This window comes from Thunnus maccoyii, chromosome 24 (genome assembly GCF_910596095.1).
Source record: "Thunnus maccoyii chromosome 24, fThuMac1.1, whole genome shotgun sequence".
Lineage (NCBI taxonomy): Eukaryota > Metazoa > Chordata > Actinopteri > Scombriformes > Scombridae > Thunnus > Thunnus maccoyii.
The window spans coordinates 9,497,881-9,510,895 of NC_056556.1; the positions used below are offsets into that span (position 1 = coordinate 9,497,881).

The window sequence follows — 13,015 nt, forward strand, 5'->3', positions numbered from 1 at the left end:
GGGGTCGTGAGATGATTAATGGGAGAGGAAAGAAGAAAAAACAAAGTTCTGATACACAAATTGGTTTTCAATTTTTGGAACTTTTCAATATATTAATATGAATATGAATATTAAAATGTTAACTCATGAGATAAACATGTTTATATCTACATTAACATGACACAAATATATTATCAAATATTTTAAAATTATTTGGCAGGTTGTGTTTAGGTACAGTATTTTTGCAATTTGTGTATTTTATGTAACCTGTGTGCAGAAAAACTGCAGAAAAAATATTTGGCCCCCTGATAAAAGTTTTGACTTTTATAATTTACATCAAAACTTTTACATAATTTTTCACAAATCTACTATAGATAACAAAATAAACACAAGACTCCTGTAAATCCCAATCACTGCAATATAACCTTAAGTCTATACATGTATCCCCCAGACAAGGAGAGGCATTAAAAATTATAATTGCTATTTGAACAGTGCACAGAGCTGAAATGAAACCTACCAGATATTAAAGTTTAATGCATGAACACTATTTTAATTCAACAACTTTAGCCTGTGCAACCAAAACAGACTTGTTCTTCACAAGATGCCATTTATTCTCCCTCCGATACAATCCTTAACAGTGTTATAAATCTATTTTATTCTTAAATAAATAAAATTAAAACACTTAGGCCTGCATTTACACTGCACTGAGTAATGTCCCCCATTGAAAAAAATGTGAAAAAACTGGCCCATGGTTGAACCTAAATGCTGCGCTCTGGTTTATGCTCTGTCTTGTTTGATTATTTACATAGGATGTACTATTCCCTAAGGGGACGATAAAGGGTTTCATTCATTCATTCATACATTTACAGTAAACCAATGTGAAACTTGGACAGTAAAGGAAAAATGAATGAAGCAGAAAGTACAGTATGTAAATGTGTTCAATGTGAAGATTTGTCTATAACCAAATAACCTCGTCTGAAACCACCTTTAATTCATTTTGGCAAAGGTTTCCAACACATCTGCGGAAGTGAGCTGTGAGCTGTTCAACCAAACAGTGATTTTTACTTCTCAGATTGTTTCATCACCCCTTAGATTTATCTTTATCATATAAATGATGTAGCTATAGGTTTGATTTGTCATATCACTCTACCTCAATCAACTTAACTTAATCAACATTAGTTTTGCTTTGCTTTTTCTGTTCTACATCATGAATTGCTGAAAGTGGAAACAGCATGTATGAAAACAACTTTGAAAAAAATAAAAGTATTAAAGTATTAAGTATTAAACAATAAAAAGATCCACCCCCCAGATTGGGAACTACTGGATTTAAGGGACAGTTTAAAACTTTCTAAACAAGGCTCAGATTAAATGCTGTAAGTTTTATGTTGACATGTTTTTAATATGTAAATATCATAAAAATCACATTTGTGACTACGTAGGCTTGTTTTTATCTTACATTTTTTAAACAAAAAAAATTTATTCTGGAAACTTTTACCTCAAATATTTACAAAAATAACTAAATCTTGTTAAATTTGAGCTTGATCAGACTTCTCATCCTGTTGCTCTTCATCACTGAGGGTAAAGCAAGATCCGTGATCATCATGGCGTCAGTTGGTTTACAGTAATGAGGCAGACAGCTACAGAATCTCTTTAAACTTTATTTAAAATCATACACATTCATTAAGGTAAAATGATGCAATACAAAATATTTCTTCCAGACACAGCTACGATTAAATAGTCAAGACAACTTTACAGTCACACCACTGTCACTGAAAGAGCAGAGAACGCCACATGATTGTGTGCAAGAAATTTGATTATATTCCACGTGTATTTTTTTGTGTATACACACACACACAAAAATGAAAAAAGCAGCACTTACTTATATACAGCAAATATCAACCTGTCTAATCTTGATTAACAAGATAATTGAGACTAATCTATGTCTTATTTCTAATGTTCGATTGACGCACGAGGCCACAGTGAAACAATCATGAAGCTTTCAGACAAATAAAAAAAGCAACACAAAGGCCTCAATATTTAAGATAATATAAAACAAAAACTTTCTAAAAGTTATAAACTTATAAAAGATTTGCTTTGAGCACTACAAGCAGATATAATAAGTAATAATCAACGGCTTCAAACAATATCACAAGTTGACTGACTGGCATAAAAGGCTCCATCTCATCCATCCATCACTTGATTGAACCTTAAGACTCAAGTCCAAAACATAAAAAAAAAAAAATCTATTCATTTCTTTTTTTAAGTGGAAAAAAAAAAGAACTAACCTAAATCAAAACTTCACAAGATCATATTTTGCCCTCTTTAAGACACTTCTACTAAACTCCTCATTGCGTTTATTATGCTAGTGTCAGAAATGTACAAGTGTGTACTGTGTGTTTCAGTCTGCATGTCACAGCTCGTCAGTGGACTCTGAAAGGGACCGCTCTCTCCTTTCCACGCCTGTGACGAAGTTGAGTAGGTCGACCGCGGTGACCACCCCGAAGACCATCTGCTTCAGACTGGGAGAGCCGTCTGTCAAGTCTGGTGGAGGAATAGAAGAGGAGAGAGAGAGTGATGATCGGAGTAATTAAAAATACTCATGCTCCTTTTAGCTCTGTTTTGGTCGAGGTTTATGAGAGCGGGACGCTTATGCAAAACAGTGAAGTCGTAGGCTGTAATATCCAAAACAATGAGCTGAAAGAAGCTCGATAAAGTTGAGAACTGCAGTGGGGTTCTTTCTGGTAGAGCTGCAACAATTAGTCAACAGAACGTTAATTGCCAATAACTTTGATAATCGATTAATTGTTTTGAGTAATTTTGTATGAAAAAAAGCCTGAACTCTCAGGTTCCAGCTTTTTAAATGTGAATATTTTCTGGTTTCTTTAGTCGTCTTTGATAGTAAACTGAATATCTTTGGGTTGTGGACTATTTGTTGAGTTTGCATCATGGGCTTTAGGGAGCGATGATTGACATTTTTCAACATTTTCTGACATTTTATGGACCGAACAGCTAAAGAATTAATCAATAATAAAAATAATTGTTAGTTGCAGCCCTACTCTGTAGATTCATCACTATGAGCAACCTCTTTTACATTATGTATGGTCCACTGATCAATTGTTAACATAAAATATTGATTAGTGCTGCTTCAACTTTACTGGAGTTATTCATGCAATTTTTCATTATGCTTTGAAATAATCCTTTTTTCACTTGATAAACTGTATCTAAAACCATCTGGGAGATTAAAGTAAATGAAAAAGGCACATGTGAATGTGTGTGTAAATACTCTGAAACAGTGCCAGACACATTAATCTCACATTGCATTAAATATTATGCATGTGACATGTCGCATGCTGAGGTAGCTGGTCACGGTTTCTCAAATTAAACCAGTAATCAACTGAATTACACTTGAACATCAGCATGTGTAGCAGAAAACAAATAATTGAAAACATATAATGGAGCTTGTTTACTACCGTTAAAGCCACATTTTACTGGCATCTAAATGGTGGTTTGCATTTATGCCAAATCTTGTTTATGTCCAGCATGGACAAAACCAAATTGGTGGTTTCAAAAAAATGTGTATAAAAGGCAATTCCACAATATTTAAAGGTCACTCTGTGTCCGGCTTAGATGTGATATTCCTCCCCGGGCACTTATCAGGGTTATTCTGACACAGCTGCTGAAGAAAGATAAAAACTAGAGATGCTATTATTCAGTAAACCCACAGCACCATGAAGTCACTTTGTACTTCTTCAAATCAAGTAAATCTGAGTTTGTTATTGATTATTTAACACATGGAATGATTGGGAACTATGCAATAACTCTGTCTTAGCTTGGACATTAATTATATGATGTAAATTATTTTCTTTTTGAATATATCCTCACAACTTTGGAGTGTTTGCATGACATTAGACAAAAACACACAAAAATATTGGTGTGTCCTTGTTTTTTAGCCAAATACTCATCTCTTCCAGACTACTTTTGTCCAAAATCCATTTCCCATTAGGATGCTCCCTTCGCAGCTGGACTTTAACACTCGTATATCAGAGAGGAATGATCTGTGGCAAACTGACCCACTGAGACAGACCAATGTTATCTTAAAAATTTGGGTGCGGCAGGACCACGGGTTCAACACTAATCAATACCGTGTCCTTGAGACAGACCATGAACCTGTGTGTACACATTCAGACTAAGCTGCTTTGGATGAAGACACTGATTGCAAAATTGTTTACTACTTTTTTGTTTTCCTGACTACTTGGTTTTAATCCCACAAGGCATCATTATCAATTTTCACACTAATCTGAGCAGTTAGAATAATTTTGATTAGATCTTTTTCTAACAAAGTGTGCATTGCTGGCTGCAAAAAGCTGGATGACAAACCCAAACTACATTCTAACTTTGATAGTATAATGTTTAGCGGTTAGAATATGAAAGATATCAACATATTTCACCATTTCATACTAACAGGAAATGATGCAATATGTTGATGTCTACCAAACTGTGACTTTATAATGTTACTGCCAATTAAACTTCACAAGCAAACATAAAATGTTGATCCTTTTTTCTTTTCCAAGATCATTCTGGAGTTGTCTCACTACATCCCGCCAGCTCTGAGAAGGTATTTCATTTCCTTTGTGTATTAGGGGAGCACGCACAAAAACTTACCGTATTTAGTCTGCATACTATCTGGTTTGAGTACATTAGTTACTTTTCCAGTGTGAACACACTAAATATTAAAAACCTGCATAAAAGTAGTATTTAGTGTGGATTTAGGAAATGTAATAAGTGTATTTCTGTCATACTACCACTGGGGGGTGCCAACATATCAAAGTTTCTAAGACCCGGCTAAAAAGAATAAGAGCAAAGGAAGTGTGTTTATGAGCTGTGTGTGTGTACTCGTGTTGTACTTACATTGAATCTGTTCATGCACCACCAGGGCAAAGTGATCAGTTTCCAGAATACGGGATAACTTTCCCAAGTTATCGGTCAGACGGATCTGAGAATGACGAGAAAATGTGTTGGGAGGAAGAAAAGGTTATTATTTCAATGATTAATTATGTGAAATTTGAAAGTAACATATACACAAGGAGCGTATGACGATGCCAAAGCTTTACAGAACATTTAATTCTGACAAGATATCTTGATGAACTGAGACTTGAATAGTCAAACATTAACGGTTCTGGTAAAGAGCTGTAAGCCAGTGCTCCATCCAATTTATTTGAAAATCATTATGAATGCATTACTTTTACACATTTCCTTACATACAGGAGCTGAGAACAGAGATGTCTGACCTGTTTGAACTGCTTGTAGAGTACTTTGCTGACTGGGTCTGACAGCTTGATCTTCCCTGCCAGAATAGAGGCCAACATGTTCCCTAATGTCACCATGCCCAGGATTAACCTGCATACACACATACAGAAGTCCAGGTAAAAATTTACATTTTACAACAACAGGTATATAACTAATACTGCAATGCAACAAAAAGGTTTCAACAACTGTTTTTTTGTGTGGCAGTTAGCTAGTTTGTCTTTCTTTTTCAGGACACTCACCCAGCATCATCCACCACGGGCGCCTGGTCGAAACCCTTCTCTTTGAGGATTTTGATCGTCTTCTGACAGGTGACTGTTGGCAGGACGGTGAGGGGGGCAGACAGGTTCAAGCCTTGCAGCTTCAGGTTCCACCACCTGATGGACAAAGAGGAAATAGGAAGGGATTTATGTCGTAAACGAGCATGCAAGGAGATACGCTTTAATTGAGAGAGAGAGAGAAAATGAACACACATACCATGGTTTTTTCACCATGAGGTCCTCCTCCCTCAGGAAGCCTTTCTGGACCATCCATTTGTCACTCAGGAACTTGGACCTTGAGGGGGAAAAGATGAAAGATTTTTTTTTTTTATTTACACAATGAATAGAAACCAAACCGGATATTTGCAATCACTTGAAGGCTCAGCTAACCCAAAGTGACCTCTTAAGGCTAAAGTCGGTGATTTGATCAGTGATTACCTTGATCATCAAAGCAGGGTTTCAAACCAGTAATACCTGTTTTATTAATATTGCTGCACCATTTATTTATTTTCTGAGAAGCTCCGTATGATTTATCAATGTAATTTGTCACAATGACATATTAGGTTGAACAAATTACTTTAATTTTCCACATGGGGGAGCTAAACATGAAGTTTTCTACAAATTGCCCATATTAGTCCCTGGAGAAATCTGACAAACATGGCACTTTACCCCCGTTAAGAACGATCTGTTCTCAAACAAATGTGTGACCATGAGGGTCCAACCGATCAAAATCTTGCACGATTTTAATTCACAATCAGCAGTTTTCATAGGATTCCCATGTTGCAATTATCAAAGAAATCACTTGCTTTAATCCTGAAAGTTTATACATCTGTCTGTAATGGCGAATATCACAAAAATAGGCTTTTTTTGAACCCCTTCATTTCAAATCATCTGGTTATTGGATGTGTGGGGATTCTCACATGTAGTTGCGGATGGAATCTGGCAGGATGACGACACAGCGCTGACCTTCCTTCAGTTCTCTGGCGACATTTACTGCTGCTGACATGGCCGTTCCAGAGCTGCCTCCTGTTAAAGAAAAGTCCAAAATATTAGCTGCCTTTCACCAACGTGTTAAGATGACAATAATTATTATAATTACAATCCACTTCTGAGGTTTTTTTTTGTAAGTGGGAAAGAGTACTTACCACACAGCAGGCCTTCGTCTCTGATTAGCATACGAGACATGTTGAAGGAGTCCTCATCGTTGGACTTGTACCAGGTATCAACTACCTGAAAATATGAAATAAAGACGTAATATTAAGTTGACGCAACTCAGAAACACATAAGAAAAGGGAATATAAGTGGGAAAAAAAGCCTCTGGAACTCACTGATCTGTCGAGCACGGTGGGGATGAAGTCGTACCCGATGCCCTCCACCTCGTACTGGGTCTTATCGGTCTTGTTAAGGTCCTCAGGCTCAGCGAGGATGGAGCCTTCTGGGTCGACACCAACGATCTACACACAACACACAACATTTATGAACAACGGGGCTCAGCTGACATCTGCTTCTTATTCCACTTCTTTTTAGCCATGGCTCAAATGAATATAAAAGTAATAAATGTAGCTTGACGTCTTGGAAATATTCAGAATCGGAAATAAGAACGGTAAGAAGCAGTTGTAACACACAGTAATGCCTCTATGATCTTAGAAAGCAGTGACTAAGTTGTCCCCTTTGACTTCAGGACAGAGACGACTTACTTTGATGTTGGGGCATCTTTCCTTTAGTTTGCGGGCGATGCCTGTGATGGTTCCTCCTGTACCTGCTCCTGCCACCAGCATGTCTATTTTACCTGTTATGAGTCAGAGGCACAACAGATGATTCAGATTTACTCTACATTAAAAAAAAAAGTGTAATTTACTTGAACAGAGATCTTTTGTGAACTGAGGAGATTGTTGCTGAACGTCAGAAGAGCATGGTGGTAACAGTTTAATCCTTTAAATAAAAACATGACAGCATTGTGGTGTCTTCGTACCGTCGCACTGCTCCAGGATCTCTTCGGCTGTGGTGTCGTAGTGAGCCAGGGGATTGCTCGGGTTACGGTACTGGTCCAGGATGTGCGAGTTGGGGATTTCGTTCTTCAGGCGCCAGGCTACACCAACGTGCGACTCTGGCGAATCGAAGCGAGCGCTGGTGGGCGTACGGACGATTTCGGCTCCGAGAGCTCTCAAGACATCCACCTGCGTAGAAAAAACAAATTGAGTAAATACGATCTTATTAATAAACTCCAACCAAGTCTCATAGACATTTATGTTTTACTACATAAAACAGCCTAACATAGACCTGTATTAAAATTAGCAAGCTAGACTGAATAGCTTGACATTACAAAAAATATCAATTATAATATATAATGGTTTCCTATAGCTTATGAGTGCTGACCTATAGAGTTTTGCATAATTTCTGTCAGTCTAGACATGTGGCAGCAAGAAGGTTTGGACAGGACTCAGAAAATTGAATACCACACAGGTTAAGGTGCAGCTTTTAATTAACAGTGGCATTTTAGAGGCTTGACACACCTGCTGAATGTTTAAATGCTTTGCTTTTTCAAAAGGTTTTAGGGTTTTAAAAAGAGCACAGTGTGTTATTTTAGACAGGAGGCAAGCCTAATGTGCAATGGGTTACTAAAAACAATCATAAGAGGAAACAGGTGTACACGTTCTGCAATTTCAGTTTCACCACACTATAAAAAAAAAGCTGTCTCTATCATTTTTGTGAATTTTATTTTCAAGTAATGGACGAGCAAAACAACTGACACGTTCAAGATCTCACCTTCTCCATGCTCATTTTCTCAGGCATGACTATGATGCAACGGTAGCCTTTTACAGCCGCAGCCAGAGCCAATCCGATACCTAGGAACAACACACACACACACACGAGTACAGATGAGTACGTTTTACAACACTGCCGCTTTACGGTAAATAACATACCATTAACACTTTTAAATACCTTTCACCATAGCAACACGTGCATTCTTGAGGACAAACACATGTGGTTAATTACCAGTGTTTCCAGAGGTGGGCTCTATAATGGTGTCTCCAGGCTTGAGGATGCCAGCTCTCTCAGCGTCCTCCACCATCCTCAGACTGATCCTGTCCTTGACACTGCCGCCAGCGTTGAAGTACTCGCACTTGGCCACTTAAAAACAAATAACAGATACATATTTGTACAAGTGTTGATTTAGAAAGCTGAATTATGCGTATGACCCTGAACCACCTCCAGTTGTTCTATTCATAATCTTGTCAAACTGAAACAAAAACTGAACACGTAGCACATCGCACGCCACAACTCGCTATGTGTAACCTTTTGTTTCCGTTGTGTGAAAGCATCAAACGTTACACTTCTAGATTTGAGAATGTGTCTCGGCTTGAGTGTTGGGTGACTCACATATTTCACATCTGAGTCCAAACGCTTTGGGGATCTTGTTGATGCGTACCATGGGAGTCTCACCAATCCTATGCAGGATGTTTGGAAGAATGGTTGGCGTAACCGTTCTGGGAGGAGAAAGTGGAAGAGAGAAAGAGAAAAAAAACCTCAACACGTGTTTCAGCAAAGAGAAACAGATTCAGACACACGTCACGTGTCTGTGTGTAGATTCACAGCGAAGATAATCGCTTCAACATCAGTCTCAAATATTTTTGCTACCGCTAGTGGGAGATAATTACACCCGTTTCCACTCGTTTCACTAGTTTGAGGAGTTTTAATAGCGGGTGTTTGTATGTCATGCGTCATTCCTGAGTAGTGTAATGGAACTGGTTTTCACTGGCTTGAACAAGCAAAATAAAACTTATATATATCTGTACAATAATACATTTCAGTTCCTGTTTTTTGGTCAATTTTTGAACTGCAAATTGTTTTATATGTAAAGTGTGAAAACTGGACTCACCTTGGAATTTGTGTATGAGGGGAGTCAGCTTTCGAGGCTCCCAGGCTCCATTTGCAGCGGCTGGGCAGGTCGGGCCGGATCCATTTCCTCTCAACTGCAGCGTTCTTTGTGTTCATCTGAAGGGCTCTGTTGGCCTCCTCGGTGTCCAGCACCGCGGGCAGCTTGTCAACCCCGTTCAGTGGGAAGGAACCCTCCCGGAGTTTGGCTTCTCCATTGGTGTGGTTGAGCATCTTGGCAGCGTGGGGGCAGACGGGGCCCTTGACGGGGGTCTCTTTGGACGAGGGAACTGACGGCATGGCTTACCCTGAAGAAGAAGAAGAAGAAGAAAAAAACAGAGGAAGAAGGGTTATGTTTTCGTAATCTTTTCTTTTTCATACAGAAAATAACGGGGGATTGTAGTATAAAAATGTACCTTAGCACAAAGAAGCTGTACAAGAGCTTAAAAGATACAGGCTACAATTAGCAAATCTGGAAGTATCAAATCACAAAGTAAGTAAGCAAGACCTTGAACTGGAGCAAGCATTCAGAGCCAGCTTTTGATAATTGACAGTTTTTGATACTCGGTGTTACAACAACCAGAAGAGGAACTGGGACATTAGCAGCAGCAAGGAACATTAAAACAATGCCAATAACAGGAAATGAACTTGATTAATAGTAAATCCAATCTGGATGTTACTGTTTGTTTGAAAAGAGAAAAACAAGTCAAATCTTTAGCTTTATTTCAGACTACTATTAAAACAGGAGCCAGTGAGGAGATAAAAAAAAAAAACACTGAACCACTCCTATTCCCTCTTATTAATGCTGAGTCATATCAGCACTGAAAAAAAAAGCTGCATCACGCTTGGCAAGGAGTTTGGCGTTATTACTTGCGCCCTGCCCTTCGCACCCCTGCAGAGTTTCAATTGGACACATATTTAAACTACTGCCATTGTCATGATGAGCAAAGAAATTAGTCATCACTGCTACTAGAGAAAAAGTGGGAGGAGGTTACAGTTGGCTGATCAAGCTTTAGTTAATATTGCATCAGACACTCACTACAGAAAAAAAGATTTATATCTTAGAGGTCAAAATCGCACAAAAAATTAAGAGCAACATATTATATTTAACGATAAATTAGCAGACATGCACTTGTCTGTTATCATGATCTCCCTTTTAAAGCTCAGATGGGCTCTGTGTTTGTGAATGTGGTTAATGTGAACCTATAATGACTCAATGTTCTGTCTTAACAAGTTAGAAATGCTGTTAAAGTCACACTTTTACGACTAAATGTTAAACATTATCTTAAGCTGGAGTCTTGTACAGCACGGTAAGTGAACTTAAAATGATCTCTTAATCTGGTTAAGGACTATTAGTGTAAACATTACCATGCAGTTAATATAATTACAGATCTTATGGGTCGATATGGGTTTCAGTAATACCTGGAACAGAAGCAGGTTATTTGTTATTTTTTTTCTGGTGGAGCTTAAGTCTGGCAGACAACAACAGTACAGATACAAAGAATCAGATGCCTCTCGCTACTTAAGCCCCTCGACTTCTAAAAATATGAAGACATCCATTCGGTTTCTCCCTCATCCAGCTGGAATGGCAGCAGATGAACCTTCACTAACACGCAGTGCACACACCGAGGCCAGCTGTTAAAACCGGGGGCCCCTCTTTGACTCCACCATGAGTTCAGATGATGTTCACTCAGTGAGCCAACTACATCTTCTTAAGCAAACAGCTCTCCGTGGGAGAGAACTAACAGAGATGTGCTGCTTTAGAGTTAGTGACGCACTGATAAATAAAACAAACACAAATAAATCAATAGAAGGAGAAAACAGGAATTAATGTAGATTTTCATGTGTTGTTGGAGACTTTCACTGTTCACAAAGTGGAGATCCATCTGATCTCTATCTATTCTCAAAATGGAAAGATGCAGAGCTTGATCTTGCATGTTTCAACTCTCCTTTTCTGCCCACTTATAACCTCAAATTTTAATATCAGCAAGTCTGCAGTAACTATTAGTCATGCTGCTAATTAAAGTTACATTGGCTACAACTGCTGCTGTAAATGTGGGAAAGAGTTGATGGTATGTAGTGGCCTGAGGCAGGGTTCAACAGGGCAATATGATCCTCTGAGAGACCACATGCGGCACTGAGCCCAGGCTGCATGGCCGTTTAAGACTCGCAAGAGGATTTAACGAGGAGAATTTTCAATTTTTGTTTAATACTCCGGACTTAAGCCAAGAATCCACTCCCCAAATACCTACCAGGCTGAAGAAATACAGAGCAGAAAATCACCTGATCTGTCTGGCAACATCAAACTCAATCTAATGAAAAATCCCTGTAATATTCTTACCTTATCAGACTTGGATATCTGCTTAAGCTGTGGCTTTTCTAATCCTCTGTGGTATGTTCAGTGCTCTCAAAGTTTAACAATTACTGGACTTTAAAAAAAAAAAAAAAAAAAAAGGCATATGGTTGAGGCAGATAATTGCTCTGCCAGCAACAAACACTACCAAAATATCAGCTGGTCAACAGCACAAGAAGAGCAGACTATAGATACTCACTCAGCCATAACAAATGGTGGGTCAAATGTGAACAGCAGGAATGCTTGCCATAGAAATACAATGTAAAAGTGCAAACATGTAGCCCACACCTGAAAACCCACCACATGTTAGAAAGCCAAAGGTGCAATTTATGATGACCTTTTAGCTTAGATAACCACATGTGACCCTGAAGTGTAATGAGACACTGGATGTGGATTCATGGATGACAGAAAATGTATCTGTGACAATTTTCTGTCATTTTTAAAGCAAAAATGTCAGCAAATTCGTTGATTGCTGTTTCCAAAAGGTGAGTATTAGCTGGTTTTCTTTAGACTGTTAGTCATACAAAAGAGGGAATTTGAATGAGTCACCTTCGGTTTTCGGGAAAATGTGACTGGTGTTATTCACTATATACATTTTAGACTGCGCTGGATTAATACCCAATGAAAATAATCATTACTATAAGAAAATGAACAGTGAGGTGTTCTCTTCTCGCCATAACATGCTACAGAGATGTTATTGTGTGTTGTATTAGCGGATTAAATATACACACGGTTCAGCCCTGGCGGAATTAATGATAAAAATGTAAAATATGAAATGTAAGGTTGAGGATATACGTAACATTGCCACATAATTAATGTGTTAAATGCGGCAAATATGCGGAAACATGCATCGAGCCAACATCTCTCTACTGCGCAGTTACATTGTTGCATCAGAGCAGCGGATACGGAGCAGCATTGAGGCAGCAAGATAATTTTTTTTTTAAATCACTCGTTTTCATTCATCGAGGTTACATTTTTCCTTTACATGTCGCACTTACTTGTTCATTTTCACTCACCTGACGACTTAAATGTGGCCGAAAACGTGTGTAAAAAACCAGAGAAGACTCCGACGTACCGGCGTGGCAGGAACAACACTGCGGAGTGAGCAAGCACTGATGAAACGGAGCAGTTTTCGTGACGGAACACGTGGACCAAGCTGGGAGGACGTGGGCAAAGTTTTAGAACGCTCGCCGATTGGCTACGGCGAGGGCGTCTGTTTGTTGCCTGCACCAATCAGAGCGCA

General features: G+C 38.5%; 1 protein-coding gene across 1 annotated transcript; it reads right to left on the reverse strand.

Moving 5' to 3' along the window:
- Positions 1 to 1,617: 1,617 nt before the first annotated feature.
- Positions 1,618 to 12,903, reverse strand: LOC121892283 (cystathionine beta-synthase-like). The gene is made up of 15 exons (XM_042405231.1): positions 12,789 to 12,903; positions 9,424 to 9,727; positions 8,925 to 9,031; positions 8,541 to 8,675; positions 8,310 to 8,389; positions 7,516 to 7,720; positions 7,241 to 7,332; positions 6,872 to 6,997; positions 6,689 to 6,773; positions 6,464 to 6,569; positions 5,761 to 5,838; positions 5,526 to 5,660; positions 5,268 to 5,376; positions 4,888 to 4,972; positions 1,618 to 2,520 (listed from the first exon to the last, which is right to left on the reverse strand). Exons 2-15 carry the CDS (start codon positions 9,717 to 9,719, stop codon positions 2,390 to 2,392), a joined length of 1,770 nt encoding a protein of 589 aa, XP_042261165.1. The 5' UTR covers positions 9,720 to 9,727; positions 12,789 to 12,903; the 3' UTR covers positions 1,618 to 2,389.
- Between the last annotated feature and the right edge of the window lie 112 nt (positions 12,904 to 13,015).

Bases quoted from the DNA above. Each gene is read 5' to 3' on its own strand.
- LOC121892283 (XM_042405231.1), bottom strand. From the start codon at position 9,719: ATGCCGTCAGTTCCCTCGTCCAAAGAGACCCCCGTCAAGGGCCCCGTC. The intron at 6,774-6,871 runs GTGAGTTCCAGA...TCATATTTTCAG, and splicing joins CCACCGTGCTCGACAGATCA to GTAGTTGATACCTGGTACAA. The intron at 4,973-5,267 runs GTCAGACATCTC...CGTCATTCTCAG, and splicing joins TCTACAAGCAGTTCAAACAG to ATCCGTCTGACCGATAACTT.